Genomic DNA, 17617 nt, shown 5'->3' on the forward strand with positions numbered 1-17617 from the left:
CTCCAGCATGCCAACAGTGTCAAGCTTTTGGTTTACAAGAAATTAAAAAATTACATGCTTCTCAAGTACTCTATCTGATCGTAGGAGTTGTTTTTAAGCTGTTTCTTTTGGTTGCTGTGGGCAGGCAGGCAGGCGGAGTGGGTTCCATGCTCCGACCAAGACAGCCTGTGTGCCGGACCCTCCAATCATATGTTTCTTTTTTTTTAGTTTGTGTAAAATGAAGAGAGAATATCCAATCATATGCTATGTTCAGCCCCTGCCTGATGTGTCCTCTCAACTTCAAAACAAATTTGACCAAGCTTCACGTCAACATTTTTGTAAGTCGGTGTCGCTTTGCCCTACGAAATGTGGCGCACGCAGTCGGAGCTGAACCTCCACGGAGCAGACGACTTAGCGCTCTTGCCACGCAGTCGGAGTAATATATTAGTGAATTTTATTACAGCTACCTGATGATAATTGACACAACTGCCCGGTCCTAATGATGCTTGCATCAGCTGTATCTATTCTTGCCACGTAAGGTTGAAGGTGAGGTGGAAGGGGAAAATGAAGAAGAAAAGGTAGTTGTATCTAATTTGGAAACGGCTCGTTCGAACAATTTTGCAGCATGTGTGTTGAAAGAAACAGACACTAACAAATTTATAGTGAACATCCATATCAAGATGCATACTTGGACAAAAGTTACCCTTCAGTGTGCATGCTAAGTGCATTTGATTCACATGATTTTATAAACGTAGAAATATGAAAAATACAGGGACATTATAGAAATGTATGTGAAATCATATAGGGTTGTAAAAGCACATGAATTTGCAAACTTGCGTGTTTGATTCCCATGAATAGGAAAAAAAACATAGAAATCCTTAAAACCATAACTAAGTCATGATTAAAATAAATGTAAAGGTAAGATTAGATCATTATGATGCGACTTATGATCTTTGTCTCGTTTTTTATGCATAGGGTTGTCAAAAAGAGGTTTGAGTAGATTGCGGAATTCCTTTGATTTCCTATGAAAGCTAAACCAAAGGAAAAATTCCTACACTTTTTCTATACATCATCCTTTGAATCAAATGGATGAATAGTGTCACCAAAGGAAAATTTTCTATTTCTATGATTTTTCTCCAACATTGCTATAAATCAAATAGGCCCTAAGATGCACAGTGGATACGATATATATAGAAACGTGGTAGAAAGACACGATCAAGGTTGATGCGAGATAATTTGTTTAGTCAATATATCACTAAAAGAAATTGGTGCAACCTTCGGTTCAGGCTTGTCGAGTTGTCGTAGAACTGTCAAAGAAGCGGTCATGATAGACTTAGACACTGTATGTCAACAATTCAACAAGAGATGTACTTCCTTTTTTCATACGAAGCTTACGCTATGGTTTTGGTTTCACCATCACAATAACATAACAAAGTTTTGTTGCACCACCCCCACACCGAGGACAACAAAACACGAGAAGGAGCTCGAAAACAAGAAAATGCAAGAAAATATGTACATCTATGATTCCTAAATAGAGCATGCACAACTATGATTGATGCCAACCTAGTAAATGTTTGAATCAATGTAACTTTCTCCGGATCAGTTTAGCAAATATGCACTTAGTTTAAAAAGACACTTTGACCATTATTTTGATCAATGAAACATCAGCTATGTGTCATAAAAATATATCGTTGGAAAGCTTTTTAAACTATGAATCTAACGGTACAGCTTTCGTTACATATAATTCATATTTTATCAACCAAATTAACGGTCAAATTTCAGCAGCGAGTTCAAAATATAAAATCAAGAAAGTTAGACAGATGGAAATACGGGGCCCACACCACATGACACGAGGAGGGCGGTGCGGCAGCGGAGCCCTTTCAACGGTCAAAGGGACAGGTTGGAATTAACACGAGTAAATAAACCCAAGCAATTAATTAATCAACTAATTAAAATTTTCTCTCTCTATTATAACATCTTGCCCGCTGGCTCCCCACCCTCGCATTTGCTCTGGTCGCTGGCTCGCTCGCCGCCCCCCTCTTCTCCTCCGATCCTCCCGCCGCGCCGGAGCTGGCTGGCTGGGGAGGGAGGGGGAACAATTCGTCCCCGCGGCAGCCGGATTCCGCTCCGATTCGGGGATCCCTTCTCGTCCGGCAGGTAATCATCGACCGGTCAATCAATTCCTGCGTCCTCTGTCCCTGGATCCGGCGATTCCGGCGGGGTTCGTGCGCGAGGGGTAGGCGCGGTTCTCGGGCGCGGCGATCTTAGACTTAGGGTAGGTGATACCTCCGCGTCCCATTCGGAGCATAGGTGCTCGTGTCCATTTCCTTCTCCCTCGTGCAGTCGTGGTCGCGGGGTTCGGAGCTCGGTTGCTTCCTCTGCTGGTATGAAAGCGTGCGTCTTGGATGGTGGGACGAGCTTGCGAGGATGGGTGCTGGCTTCGATGCTGATGCGGTGATCTGGATCGAGCAAGCGTCGTTTTTTTCCCTTTTCATTTCTATGCCTACAGTAGAATTTAGTCAAAGAGGTTTGGAAGCAAACGGCGGGTATCGGCTTCGCTGGATATGTCTCGCGTGATGAGGATTTGGCTGAGCTAGCAACTGTTTTCATGTTTGGGATCAGGATTTGGTTGAGCTGGCCACTGCTTCCATGCTTGTGAGGAGAATTTGATTGAGCTAGCTATTGTTTTCATGCCAATGATGGAAATTTTGATTGAGCTAGCTCTCCAATCTTGATAGGAATGGCTGCCTTTCCGCACCTTCAACCCTACCGAGCAATAGAAATTATCTGAAACTAGAAATGGACGGCATTCCAACACTAAGCATTATCACGACTTCCGCTAGGCGATCGGCTTACCTAGTAACTTGCGAGCTAGCTCTAGGTGACTTTTGACTCACAGTAACGTTGCCATTTGCAGGTTTACCAAGAGGACGGTGAATATTGAACGGTAGCCTGTATCTCATATTAGGTTAATCTACCACATTATGGCCTCGGTTGGTGCGATGCGTCCTTCTGTGGGCTTGCGGAGTGACACCAGTACAAGTGGTGATGCTGGTCATCTGCCGAATCAGATGAGCAATATGAGCATAAGGGATGATCAGGTAATGCCCCTAGAGTGTTTGACCACTTCACCGTTACTGTCTTTTGGCAGCTGATCAGTTCCTAATCATGTTTGAAAACAATGCAGGACCCTGAAGATATAGTAGTCAACGGCAATGGGACGGAACCAGGCCATATCATAGTCACAAGCATTGAGGGAAGAAATGGACAAGCAAAACAGGTATTTTTAAAAATCTTCATAAGTGGCATCATGACAATCCTCTCTGTAACTCAATAATTCTGTGTGCTGAGTTATGCATCTTGCATTGCAGACCATTAGCTACATGGCTGAGCGTGTGGTAGGACATGGGTCGTTTGGAACTGTTTTCCAGGTTTGTTGCTGGACGAATCAGTATTATTTAGTTCATAAGTGTGTTACACGTTTATCCGGTAATAGCTGATGGCCCCAACTTTTTCGAATAATCTTGCATAGGCCAAGTGTCTTGAAACTGGCGAGACGGTAGCTATAAAGAAGGTTCTTCAAGACAAGAGATATAAGAACCGTGAGCTGCAAACGATGCGAGTTCTTGATCACCCAAATGTTGTGGCTTTAAAGCATTGTTTTTTCTCAAAGACTGAGAAGGAGGAGCTTTACCTCAACTTGGTGCTTGAGTATGTGCCGGAGACTGCTCATCGTGTCATTAAACATTACAACAAGATGAACCAACGCATGCCCTTGATATATGCAAAATTGTATATGTATCAGGTAAAAGTTTATGGCTTTTCACACTGAAACCTTTTGGTCTACTCAGGCACTACTCTGCACTGATCATAACTTGTAAATCTGATTATAATTGACAGATATGTAGATCTTTGGCCTACATTCATAACAGCATTGGAGTGTGCCACAGGGACATCAAACCTCAAAATCTGCTGGTACATATATTACAAATTGATCAAACCCTTCCTGAAGCATTGCATGCTTAGTTGAGCACTATTTTTGGTATAGTTGAATGGTTTGATGAAAGATTATTTTTGCCAGGTGAATCCACATACTCATCAGTTGAAGCTGTGTGACTTTGGCAGCGCCAAAGTATTGGTATGATTAGACCTCACCTGATGTTCATAGCACAGCACTGGCATTTTCATGGTGCCTAATTATGTTGTACTCTTGATAGGTCAAAGGAGAACCAAATATTTCCTATATCTGTTCAAGGTACTACAGAGCCCCTGAGCTCATATTTGGTGCTACAGAATACACAACGGCAATTGATGTTTGGTCTGCTGGTTGTGTTCTTGCTGAACTGCTTCTAGGACAGGTAAGTCATCACAATTTATATGAGGTTATTGAACTTCCCAGCTTATTGAATCTGTCTTCCTAAGACCTGCTTTCTTTGTAATAGCCTATATTCCCTGGGGACAGTGGCGTTGACCAGCTAGTTGAAATCATCAAGGTAAACTAACAATCTTTCTTCACCAAGGAAGTTACTGCATGTCAGTTGTATTTACTCCTATGTACATAATTTTTTTTCAGGTTTTAGGAACCCCTACACGAGAAGAAATTAAGTGCATGAATCCAAATTATACCGAGTTTAAGTTCCCACAAATCAAAGCTCACCCATGGCACAAGGTAGGAACCTTGCATGGTTACTGTTTTATTTGCCTTAAAAGCTGCAGTTTAAACATTACTACTTTTTTGTCCTGACCAGATCTTCCACAAAAGAATGCCTGCTGAAGCAGTAGATCTTGTTTCCAGACTATTGCAATATTCACCAAGCCTTCGGTCAACTGCTGTGAGTGTCACTGCATTGTTTGAACGAGCATTGTTTTGCGCAAGCTGTAATTGTTGTCGCTTACATAGCCACTTGCTTTACTTGTGACAGTTGGAAGCATTAATCCATCCATTCTTTGATGAACTCCGGGATCCAAACACCCGCTTACCAAATGGCCGCTTCCTTCCTCCCCTCTTCAACTTCAAGTCCCATGGTAAGTCTGCAATATCAATTTGGTTGCACTAATCAAAAGTCTAAGAACATCAACTACTTACCTGCAACTTTGGTGTGTTTGATTTGAACAGAGTTGAAGGGGGTGCCAATGGACATCCTGGTGAAGCTCATCCCTGAACATGCTCGGAAGCAATGCGCCTTTGTAGGATGGTGATCTGTCAGAGGACGGCTTGAAGATTAGTTCAGAATCAATCCAATTGTCGTCTACTAGAAACCTGAGGAGTTTGAAATTGCCTGCAGCCACGTGGGATATAGGCGACGATGCATGTGATTATTATTCTTTTTTTTTCTCATCGATGCCATGTATTCTTTTCCCCCTACTGCCGATGTAACAAATCACCCATGGTTCTGTAAAGTAGGTGCTAAGTGTTCTACCATTCTCCCTTGAGCTCATGTACCAGTTTCTATAGCACCATACAAGGAAGGATGCACCCAATGTACGGCAAATGCTTGGTCCAATATTTGTTCATGGATTGAGGTATAAATTCATTTGTACTCATCACATTGTCCAGTTTTTAGTATTTGCCCAACTCTGGTACAAACTGGATAAGTTGGCAAATCTCCAGGACCTGCAAGTTGTTGAACTTGAGTAGGTGTCCTACTGCTGTCCCATGTCTATCCCAGAACATCAACCAAGCTTTTATTGTTGACCATGATCAAACTGTTTTTATCAGCATGCTGATACGTGCACCAAACAACTAGCATAGCATTGTTTCAAGAATGAGTGAACAGATGTGATATTCTCTGTTCTATATTAGTGATCTTCGATTTGGATGATCCAACTAATATGGAGCAGAGGGAGTACTTATCTTTAATATGTACTGTATAGATACCACGCAAATTTACATTTAAAATTGTTTGAAGCGGCATTACAGGTGTCCTCTAAACTGAAAAGGGAAAACCACAGAACATGTAAATCGGCAACTTACATATCTGTACCTCAGCCCATCATAGGAAAATGTTTGATCATGGTTGTGAACAAGCCCCTTTTATCAGCTTGCAGACAGAGACATGCATGGCATCGATCATGGCTGTGAAGACACATACAAGATACATCGGGGACATTGTTAAAAATAGTTAATCATCATTCTTCTCTAAGATATTCTCCATTCGATATTTTTTTCTCTCTGGTAGCGATGATCAAAGTTTTATCAGAATGCACGCACACAAGTTACGAAGAGATTAATTCGCGTACCATTGTTTCAAGAATTTTTTTTATCAACATGACAATATGTAGACAGACACATACAAGACGAAACTCGTGGCTGTGAACAAATTCGTTTATCATCATGACACATACAGGAAACAGCAGGCACACTGTTCACATGTAATTTTTCAAAAAAAAAAAGAGTTAACACAGAACTGGGGCATTTCATTTTAACACTATAAAAAGGGTGAAACTCGTAGAACTTGCAGGCTTACAACATAACAAGAAAGAGTTGATTTGACACGTTTGTTGACGTTATCAAACATCTATATAAGCAGAAAGGACTTTAACTCTTCAAACAATACATAAACATGACCAAACCAACCAAATGAAACAGGATAACTTGTGTACCACCGATTAATTGTTAATATACAGCTAATAAGGAACAGACGGATAGTTCACTCATCATTCAAGCATGACTGCACACCAATCAAATCGCTTACCATTGTTTCAAAAACTTGACTGGATTGATCTGATGGCTCATGTCACATAGATTAACACATACAATTGTTTGAAGCATCTTAACAAGGTACCTGATCATTTCTTAACCTGAAAAGGGGGAAAAACACAGAATGTAAGTCACCAAACTTACATATACTGCTGTCTGTACCTAAGACCATCATCAGCAAAGATCTGATCATGGTTGTGAACAAACCCTTTCATCAGCTTGCAGACAGAGACATACAAGGCACAGATTCTGGCTGTGAAAAACTAAATCCGCACACAGACATATGCATACAAGACACAGATCATGTCTGTGAAAACAAAATCAGCACACAAACAGACACAGCAGGCACACTGTTAAGAACAGTTAACTCATCATTCATCATTCACTGATAAAGAGATAGTACAGAGTTCTCTAGCTGTCGAAGCCTACATCTCGATCCTACTACCATCCACAGGTCCAAATAATGCTACAGAATGGAACAAGATGCATAAACAACACCTTGTCGAAGATGGATGGTTAAGGAAAGAGTGATGTAAGGAAAGAACTAATTCAGCCCATGCATACTTCTCACTCTTTGAACAACACGAACATACTCAAAGAACTGACCAGAGTCCATGCCCATGTTAGCACTCACTGTAGTCCCGCCTCTGCATGAACTGTAGGTTCCACCAACAAGTAAGTCAAAGGCACCAAATTTATCCATTAGTTCCTCAAGAAGATCGGTCTTCAGCTTCTTGATGCTATCTAGTTGTTTCAGCTCTCCGGCCTGCTCTGTTCTTGCCCACCACCGTTTCAGGATCTTCCGGTTCACATCAGATTCCTCAACGGACACTACACACTTCAGTCGAATACCAAGACGGTGCAGAGCAACCTCTGCTCCCCCAACGCCAGTATAGATAGATAGTACCCTCAGCCCATCTGGATACATGTTTTTTAGGACCGATAAGAGATGAGCGATGGTATCGGTTTGAAATGCGTATGTCATAGCAGCAATTCTGTCTTGTGGATTTAGATTAGGCAAACTTGTATGGTTAGATGGATAACCTAATATCCGTTCCAGTTGGTCTGGCTGCAGAGGGCTCAACCTGTCTTGCCCAGTCCAGATAAGATTTGCCATCTTGCACTGGTGTATAGTCCGCGCTTGCTTTTCTTCTGAAAGATTTCCTCGTGAATCTCTTATCATTCTCTGCAACTCCCCACAAATCTTTTCAGTTCCTGCCAATTCTAAATTAACACCATAAATCTTCTTTCTCTTGTCCCATGATGGCCAAAACTTTCTTGTGAATGGCAATGCTTCTTCAATGGTACCTGCTGACTTCAGAACCCGTCTTCTCTCTGTTGGTAGGTTATGAATATAACCTTCTTTTCTTGATAGAGCTGAGAATAACTGAGTATTCACAATCTCGGGTTGCACACACAACAAGAAACCTGAAAGTTTATGCCATGTGTCTTTGGTGATGTCAATGACATTTCCATACAGGAAATATGGAGGTTTGGCTAGATCGCCACGAATATTTGCACGAGAGCCTGATGCCACTTCATGAACTTCTTCCTTCATAGACCCATCTCTATATGACCCAAAACGATCACTTGACCAAGGAGTAAGGCTAGGCTGCCTGACAACACGACTAGTTGAGGCTCCTCTATCATCTCCGAGCACATGCTTAGCCTTTTTCACCCTTTTTTTGTCATCATCATCATCATCATAGTAATTCAACCTCTGATGGGATGTTGAATACTCAGTTTCTGTTTCACCTAGAAATTCAGGCTCAGTTTTGACCTGCGTACAAAAGAACATAAGATGCCAGATTACAAACGAGGGCGGTTGTTAATTGAATTTTACTATATGCTTTGTATCCATAATCGCATGTAAAGAAGATAGCACTTTCCATATGAACTGAAGTCAGTGCTGCAAAGTTACATGATATAGTAAATCACAAAGTTACATACTTTAGTAAATTAAATAAACCAACTAAAAAACTCATAAAGAATATTATAGAACTTGTTTATGTAAAAAAATTGATCTAACCTACAAGTCTACTGTATAATCAACCTTATTATATACAAGATGAATTATGTAAAAGTTCTAGAACAAGAAGTCTGTAGCAGTGAGAAATGAATATCATTCATTACCTGTTTCTGCTCAATGGTACTGGCAATACGCCTTGCAAAAATTGAGTCAGCCAGCTCCTGGACTGGTGCTTCCTGACCTGAAAAGAATAAGAAAAGTGACATTAATAAGGTTTGTAGGAGCTCATCAGAACAAACAAACAAAGAAACAAACAAACAGTAGTAGACTATAAGTAAAACATGTACTCGCCAGCATATAAATGACATATTGGTACATTAAAATTGTGGCTGCAACTGTGGTTCTGTCCTAACATCATGTTTCATTAGTTTTGCACGTGGGTACTTGGGGAGCATGTGTCATGACATACGTATAATACCTCCGGCCGGGTTTATAGGCCCAGCACGTATCCCTACGTTGTCAATTTTACCAACTTAATATGAGATATATATTGCAAAAAATATATCATTAGAAACTTTAGTTTTTATATATACTAATAATAATATTTTTGTGTTATATAGTTTATATTATATAGGTCAAATTGAGAACATAGGGATATACGCATGACTAATAAACATTACCGGAGGGAGTATGAGAATTGATACTTTAGATCAGATGGAATTTAATGGTCATTAGACTTTGATAATGTCAATATACTTAGGGAGCCATGTTACATAAAAACTAGCATGCAGATTAAGATAATCTAAAAGGTCCCCCGCAAAAAAAAAAAGATAATCTAAAAGGCACCAAATGATGCTTGCTAAAAGTATGAAAAGTATGTTGTTTGTGTAAATGCTACTAACAGAGATTATAAGCAACCCACTGGAAGAATATCGTAAATCATCTTTTTAAGGAGGATTGACAATATCTAGTAAAAGTAGTAAGGAAGCTCACATTATTGAATAATATAAAATAAAACTTACCAAAATTGTCAATAGCAAGTGACACTTCTTCCTCGGTAAAACCCATACGGAGCAAAGAAACAATTTTATCCATTTCCCCATACAACGATTCAACCATTTCCTGAAAAGGCGTCATTTAAAAATTAAGTTCCAGCCTGTTAGTTGATCACCTTTTGTATGCAATCCAGAATCCAACACATCCAAGGTGTTGAAGAAAGTAAAACAAATTGTAAACATAGGCAACAACCATGATACACCGTTAGCATTCCTGTCTGAAGTTTTATACTGCAGTTGTTGGCTGTTAGTATTGTTAACAAGCAAATGTATACAGTACAGATGGTTGGGTACCTCTAAGTTTACTTTATATTTACAAAGATCAAGATTCAGAAGTAGAAAGAACAACTGCGACAGAAAACAAAAGGCACCACCTCATTTGTAGCATCTCCATTTTCCTTGCCTCCTGAGAAACCTGCTCCTTGAGCAGTGACAATCAAATCCACAAGCTGATCAAGTGGCGCTTCCTCACCTGAATTAAACATATTATTATTATTATGTATATTATGAAGTAAATCATTATAAACACACCTAAATTGTCCTGTCTATACTACACAAATGGTGTTCTGACAGAATTACAAGGGTGTGGTACTGGTTCAACTATAAATAATTAAAACTTTGCTCTAATCAGATCAACACTACACCATAAAAACGTATCAAACAAATTTTTTGCTACTTTACAAATCAATGCAGAATCACATACCCAGCTGGTTGAATGCCATATCAACTTCTTCCTGGGAGAAATTCATTATCCTGAGTAAATACGAGCTCCTTTCTGAGAAAGAATCCAGCTCAGGCTGAAATTAGAATTTAGAAAACTGGTCAAGAGAAATCAAAACAAAGAATATAACGATAAGCTTGAGCTAGGAAATCACTTTGATGTCTTGGTTAGCTTCTCCTCTAGACAGTAAAGGAGAAACTGTTTCTTCATTATCAGAATCAAATAGACTCCCCAAAGAACTTGATGATTCAGATCCAGAATTCTGAGAAGACTAAAACATAAAAGTTAATTTTAGTAATTTAGAGGGAACAAATTTAGTTCTTTTTATCTATATGTAACACACAATATAAACAGCAATAAAAGCTAAAACCAACACTTTATCGATATGTAACACAAAATATAAACATTAATAAAAAAACTAAAATCGACACCAACAATACAACACTACACAAAATGAAGGTATGGCTACATAGAAGAAACAAAATCTTAACACCAATAACGAGAATTTGAAGATTCGTGCATACATAAATATACTAAGTAAAATACCTGTAAATCATGGTAGCAATTAAGTACAAGGATAATGCTATGCAAGAAAAGCGATAATACTAAGGAAAGAGGTTTGCTTCAATATCAGCCTAAACAATTTTTGATGCTTTATTTTATTCCACAGATTCAGTTACCTATTAATGATTGTGAAAAGAAAGTAGTGACAGAAAACTATTCAACCAAGGACACTGGAACATAAAGCACTATAGGCAGAAAAAATATACGCAGAGTTAGTTAAGGGAAAAAATTACTATAAAAGCAGACCATTATGTTAATGTTAAACACTATTACTGCCCCAACATATCAACCAGAGAACGCACAAGAAATGAGAAAAACTTACAGGATGGGACAAAAGCGACTCCAATATAGTGTTAGAATCATGATCACCTGGATGGGAGATCAGTCGGTGATTAGTTTGTAGGTAGAAAGGCATTTGTCTTTTTAACGTGTGTTGATTGCTGTAAAAGTTGCATATCTCTACAACAACAACAACAAAGCCTTTGTCCAAGCAAGTTGGGGTTGGCTAGGTATAAACCCAACGGAAACCAAAACAAAAGTTGCATAACTCTACACATATCCAAAAATCCATCTCAGAGAATAGCATACCATGTTTCTGAATCATCTTGTCAACCATCATTGGTGAAAATCCCATGCCAATAAATTGTGATCTCAAATTATTGGATGACGAGCTTGGCTGACCTTCCTACAGTAAGAGTCAAGAACAACAATCAATTTTCAGAAATTGATCAAGGCCAAGAACAGTGTCTCAATATTCTGGTGGTCCTACGAATTTGTGATTCACCATTTCTATTTGCAATATACCTAAGGAGTTCGCTTTGTTACAATCATTTTTGCAACAGACATCAATCAACACTTTTATACTACAAGGTTTCAAGGCAAATCTCACCTCCAGCTTAACACTAGCATGCGTGAGATCAGGCTGTGGGTCCACACCAGCATTCCTAAGAACCCCGGCGCGAGCGCTAACAGCGCCATCCTCATCAAAATCTTCAATTTTGACCTGCATTTAGCAAGAAAAACCACCAAAGTGAGCACACTAGCTAAGGAGGAACAACACGTGAATAGACCAACCACCAAGGTCCACTACTACCATCTTGATCAAAGACGACTCAAAACCTGGCCCTGCAAAAAAAGATGACAACAACATTAATATAGCAGTATTTCTCACAGATACACACATTTCTTTACAATCTGACCAAAACAAATCCCAAAAACCATTAATTCAGTTAGTATTCTTTTTACATGATCAAAGGACGATCCACCATGCAATGTACACATCCAAATTTATTCAAGCAATGTCCAAGACAACCGATGCTGAAATCGATCAGCAAAAAAGGGCAATAAATGAACAGAAACCCATCACCGGCACGAGATTGTGCTATTCCTACAACCAAGAGAGGGTAAAGAAGAAATCTTCACAAAGGGGATGACAGTCGTGCACTGCCGTGTCCAGATCCATCGACTAATATTAAAGCATTGGTATGGATAATCCTACCACTGAGAACTCGGACTGATATTGATGATCGTTATTTTGGATTTGATTAGTGGAAAAAAAAAAAGAGAAGACCAGAGCAATCCAAGCAAAATAAGGCTTCCACGGGCCTCGTTTACCAATGGAGTTTTTCTTTTACCCCCAAGAAGATTAGGGATGGGAGGGGATTTGGTGAACCCCTCCCTTTCACCCAATCCCCTTATCGTAATTGTTTACCACACAGGGGTAATCTTTACAAGATCAGTTTTATAACAGTGACAAGGATGTCATAGTTATTCAAATAAAAATAACTTTAAAGCAATGAAAAGCGACATGATTAAAACCAGCTTACAATATGTTTAAGTGACATATTTTAAACATGAGACAAGTTTCGTGGAAACTGCTCGAACACTTCTCTTGTTGGAGAATGTAAGTTCTCAACGGTCTTGCACTTCGGAAAGGCGACGTGGAGCATTTCCTTGCTTGCCCAACTTATGCACATCCTCTTGTGAAAGTATCTTGATGTACCATACACAATTCACAGATGATGAACCAACTAAAAGCTCAGTTTCAAGAGGACTGAAATTGGCCTATACATTCATACACAGGTAGACCACCATAACTTATACATTGCCCAAGAAATTACAAAATAAAATATCAGACGTATTCGAATCTGATTCTCTAATGTATAGACTAAGTGAATATGTGGTTCACAAGAAAGCACACATGGCATTTTACACTTAGCACTCTCAAAATAACACGTCATTTAGAGCATACCAATTATGCAGTGAGCAATCTTCATATACATGGCTGCTAGTAAATGCAGAAAACAAATCCATTTAACCAAGTATGTGACTTCATAAGCTATAAACTGCAGTTGCCAGGAAACCAAGGTTAGCAACACCAATCTTTCCTTAATTAATGACATGCCGATGTTGTCAGTTTATACCATATTTTTACATGCTCGGCACCTCAAATAAATGTAGTTAGAAAGGCGATGCTTCAGCGATTGAAGTTACAATGCCTGACATAGGTTTGCAAATTATGATGTGTCCATTACAGCTTTACATACACTTAGAACCAGGTCTGGTAGGTAGTATCATGTAATTTAACTATAATTATATCAAAGAAAATTTTAGTATGGGCATACACTGGAAAGTAGAATCAAGAAGTGGAAAGATATGAGACGGCAACATGGATTTAATAGGATTGGGTACTATTATATCATCTGTATAAGATTCGCAAAATATTCGGGCTCGACAAACCGTTTGAGCTTGCCTCGTTATAGGTTTGGCTCGAATTCGGCTCAACACCTAATCAAGCCGAACTCAAACCTCGCTTGAGGCTCGCGAGGTAAGCAAGCTCGAACTCAAATTGCTCAATACTGCTCGATCGATGCTTGTACTCTGCCGCGACCGAGGTAATTGTCCTCCAAATGTCGTAGAATCTAGGCTGCTCACGATGTCTTGACCGCTAATTCTCACGTGCCTTTTAAATATGTATGTACAAACCCATCTGAAGTTTGACCCAAGTGCCGAAGGGAGGCCAGACCCAAAGATAACACAGCTGATTAGAGCCATCCTTATTGCTTGTGCTCTGTAGGATGTAGCATCGTTAGCTTATTTAGTACCACCTCGCTTTACTAGGTGAAAACACGATGGACCAGTAGCTATAAAGCGAGAGCCAGTGTGAGAGGTCAAACGTACGGACTGCGCTAGCACCTGTCTACTGCACAAATGTCTTGTCTACTGCACAAATGTTGTGGTAGAAAAAAAACCTTTAGCTCGCGAGCCTATGATGAGCCAGGCAAACCAAGCTCGAATCCAACATTAAGCTGGTGAGACGAGCTCGAGCTCACTGGTAGGCTCGAAATACAAATGAAGCTCAAGCCAAGCTGGGCAGTATTCGCTCAAGTTTGGCTCGTTGACAGCCCTACATCTGTATTCTGTTTCCATACATCTGTTTTTACAAGCGTGAGGAACACATTTTTCATTGGCTAATAGAACAGATCAATATAGATACTAGACGCTAAACATTGTGAATCACTTAGAACTGAGCAGCACGTACTCAAGTAAACTTTAACAGTCTATCATATTTTCGTGTCAACAAAGCTGTAGTTTCTAGTCACAAGAATAGTACAGGGAACTTAATACCCACGAACATAAATGTGGACTAGAATAAACCAAGAATAGAACACTGTCCCCTGACAGAAATAGTTCTGAGCTCAAGTAGTTAGTAACAAAGAAGAGAGTAGACTGAACTAAAATAAACGGCGACCAGATTAATAGCTCAGTGCATATGAAGAAAATATAGACAGCACTAGCTAGACAGAAAATATGAATTGAACATTGATCAAAAGGAGTTAACGAAAGCCACCTTTATTTGATTGATTTCCCAAAAGGAAAAAATAAAACGAGTTTGAAAGATGTATGGTATGAAGGAAGCAGCACAACAATACGAAATCACGTACAAGCAGAAGTATATCATAGATTGAGCTTAGAAAGGGGAGATATTTCGAACTGATCATGAGCTAGGTAATACTCGAGCAGCTAGTAGCGGTAAACTAAAGCTTCGTACCATCCATCGAGCTATCAAGCAATATGGAGGACACACACATGGAATTTAATGGTTCTTGAACTTACAAAAGCAAGAGCAGCACATAACTTCATCTTGATGTGAAGCAAATCGAATTAAAAAGGTGCTGGTGTTCTCATGACAAAGAAGACTCAAGGATCAAGACCCAAGAGGCCAAGAGGGAGGAAGTACCACCCAGATAACCAGATTCCTTTTTCAATACTTGCATGGAGCAATTTGCATGAGTTGTCAGTTGTCCCCAGCACAGGAATAGTTCACCTCCTTCTTTAGGTTACTTATTATATAATGATAGTAAGAAACGATCCGTCATACTGATGGTTCAGAGAGTCATATTTTTTACTTTCACTTTTACCCCATGAAACCAAAAGTTCCTTTTTTGTCCTAACAGCAAGGTCTCGAGTCACCCCGAGGAGGCCATACTAAAATTGTACTGATGAAGGTAAGCTACAGAGAAACCATGGACCTTAAATAGCATTGCTTAGAAGAAATGTAGCTAAAATAAGAAATGCAAGAAATCTAAATCGGAGGCTGGCATGGTTCATGGTCGGTTAGATCATTCCCCAACCCGATGAGAACAGTCGCAAACAGAACAGAATAACACCACCACATGGAGACATCCGGGGTGAGGACAAGGTAAGGGGACGGGAGGGGGCGAGGAGGAATAGCCTGTACCGGAGAGAATGTCAGGCTGACGCCGGAGAAGAGGGACGGCGGGCGTTGGCGGCGTTGGCGGCGTCGGCGGCGGCGGGATGGGACACAGGATTCGGCAGCGATAGGTCTGGGGCGAGCGTCGGCGCCGGTAATGCGGTCTGTCTGCGCCGCCGGGAGTCTCGGTGCCTCGAGCTGCACGGACGACGAGCGTGACAATTTACACCCGGTTTGTGCTGGAGGCAAGGAATCACATCCTCGCTGTACAGTGCAGAGGGGAAGAGGGATAGGACGCTTACGAGCTGGGAGGCGTTCTTCGGTCGAAGCCGGGGAAGATTCGGCAACCGGGGCGGAGCCGCAAGAGGGGATTTAGGCGGCGGCGGCGGCGGCGGCGGCGGCGGCGGCGGCGGCTCCGTCCACGGCGGAGACCATTGTCTTTTTTTGTTTTTTCCCCTTTTTTCTCGAGAGGCTCTCGGGTCACGGTCACAACAGGACACTCTCCTCGATTTGTATGTGTTTACCATTAAATGAGTTGGTGGTGTATTTTTTTACTTTTTCCTTGGAGATAACAGCTGGCTTCTTTTACTCCCTCCAATCCATATTAATATAATATAGATGTATCTAGACACATTTTAGTTGTATATACATTAATTTTAGCATTAAGTAATATGCATCGGAGGAAGTATATCATTTTTAAATAGGAAATAAATTATGACATAATTATTTGGATAACTTCTTTAAATTATGCCAAAAAAGCACATGTAAAACATACGATAGAAGGTGCAGGCAAATCTTGAGAGCAAATCAATGAACATAATTTGATGTGACTTGAGTAGACTCTGTCCGTCCACAACAATCCCCAAATCATTGCTATAAACCTAAATAGAAAATCTCGATAAAATCATCGCGTTGTCCGCATGTAGTGTAGGCGAAATTTGGGAGAATAAGGCATATTGGTTTAGGGTCATCGCACGATCCACCCCACCGGTCGGGTACCTGCTGCCGGTTGGAACAAAGAAGCTGGTTAGCAATAAGGTGCATGGTGCACAACCAAGACTAGAAGCATCCTCGCCTTTAGAAAGGAGCAACCCCATGATGATAAATATGACAAACCACAAAACCAAGACAACACTGGACAACTCTCACTAGCCCCACGATGTTGTCAAGCAAATCATCAAGAGGGTAGGGGTCGAGAGAGATTATTTGATGCATCGCCACCACCCCCATCAAGAGGGCGCAACCACAAAAATCTAGAACTTTATTCGTCACTACGCGAGGGACACCTAGAATTTGCTCCATGTCCCATCGTCGGAGCAGTAGAGGCGGAAGGGGAACCGGCAAGGCCATAAGGAGGCAAAGAAACTTGCGGTGATGACTAGCTTTTTCGAGGAGGGAGAGGACGTCTAACTTGAAGGCATTGTTGTCTTTGTTGGTCTCAATTGAGGGCGACTATATTGTACTAATAGTAAAGATTATGGGGAAATATCATCTGACCCACCACTGTCCTACATTATGTGATTAGAGACTAAATATGAGGTTTAGTCATTAAGAATGTAATTATTATCTAGGCCCATTGCTTCTTTAGATTATGTTATCCCTGATTCTCAGAACACAATCGTCGTGGATACGGGAATCCCAAATATGGCCCGGTTTAAATACATAAGTTAGATATTAACCATTCTCCTTTTTTGGAGAGGCTCTAACCTCTGAGGTCTAGAGTTACTCGATGGATTTCAACAAAACGGCACATTTTGCAAAAAAAAATCCTAAGAGCATATTAATTAGACCCACTAGAGATACAAGCATCCTGGGGGGTTTTCCTAGGGTTTGGTGACTCCGACGTTGATCACCATTGTCATCGTAGAAATCCATCTTTCCCATGCTCCAACCTCCCCTCCGCTATCCCATATGC

General features: G+C 40.5%; 2 protein-coding genes across 4 annotated transcripts; one reads left to right on the forward strand and one right to left on the reverse strand.

Moving 5' to 3' along the window:
- Nucleotides 1–2016: 2016 nt before the first annotated feature.
- LOC124704430 (shaggy-related protein kinase alpha-like) lies at nucleotides 2017–5523 on the forward strand. The gene is made up of 13 exons (XM_047236683.1): nucleotides 2017–2136; nucleotides 2897–3080; nucleotides 3167–3259; nucleotides 3351–3410; nucleotides 3512–3784; nucleotides 3880–3954; nucleotides 4061–4117; nucleotides 4197–4337; nucleotides 4422–4472; nucleotides 4553–4648; nucleotides 4728–4811; nucleotides 4902–5004; nucleotides 5096–5523. Exons 2-13 carry the CDS (start codon nucleotides 2964–2966, stop codon nucleotides 5176–5178), a joined length of 1233 nt encoding a protein of 410 aa, XP_047092639.1. The 5' UTR covers nucleotides 2017–2136; nucleotides 2897–2963; the 3' UTR covers nucleotides 5179–5523.
- Nucleotides 5524–7032: 1509 nt separating this feature from the next.
- On the reverse strand, nucleotides 7033–16077 carry LOC124704431 (probable inactive DNA (cytosine-5)-methyltransferase DRM3). 3 transcript variants are annotated; one of them, XM_047236687.1, is made up of 12 exons: nucleotides 16005–16077; nucleotides 15730–15900; nucleotides 12082–12113; nucleotides 11878–11991; nucleotides 11577–11673; nucleotides 11311–11357; nucleotides 10579–10686; nucleotides 10407–10500; nucleotides 10078–10175; nucleotides 9671–9770; nucleotides 8813–8889; nucleotides 7033–8459 (listed from the first exon to the last, which is right to left on the reverse strand). In XM_047236687.1, exons 3-12 carry the CDS (start codon nucleotides 12082–12084, stop codon nucleotides 7224–7226), a joined length of 1974 nt encoding a protein of 657 aa, XP_047092643.1. In that variant the 5' UTR covers nucleotides 12085–12113; nucleotides 15730–15900; nucleotides 16005–16077; the 3' UTR covers nucleotides 7033–7223. The 3 variants fall into 3 exon arrangements, with proteins under 3 accessions (XP_047092643.1, XP_047092640.1, XP_047092642.1); XM_047236684.1 differs by having other exon boundaries at nucleotides 10579–10695; XM_047236686.1 differs by lacking the exon at nucleotides 15730–15900 and having other exon boundaries at nucleotides 10579–10695; nucleotides 16005–16074.
- Nucleotides 16078–17617: the final 1540 nt, after the last annotated feature.

This window comes from Lolium rigidum, chromosome 3 (genome assembly GCF_022539505.1).
Source record: "Lolium rigidum isolate FL_2022 chromosome 3, APGP_CSIRO_Lrig_0.1, whole genome shotgun sequence".
In the NCBI taxonomy this organism is placed as follows: domain Eukaryota; kingdom Viridiplantae; phylum Streptophyta; class Magnoliopsida; order Poales; family Poaceae; genus Lolium; species Lolium rigidum.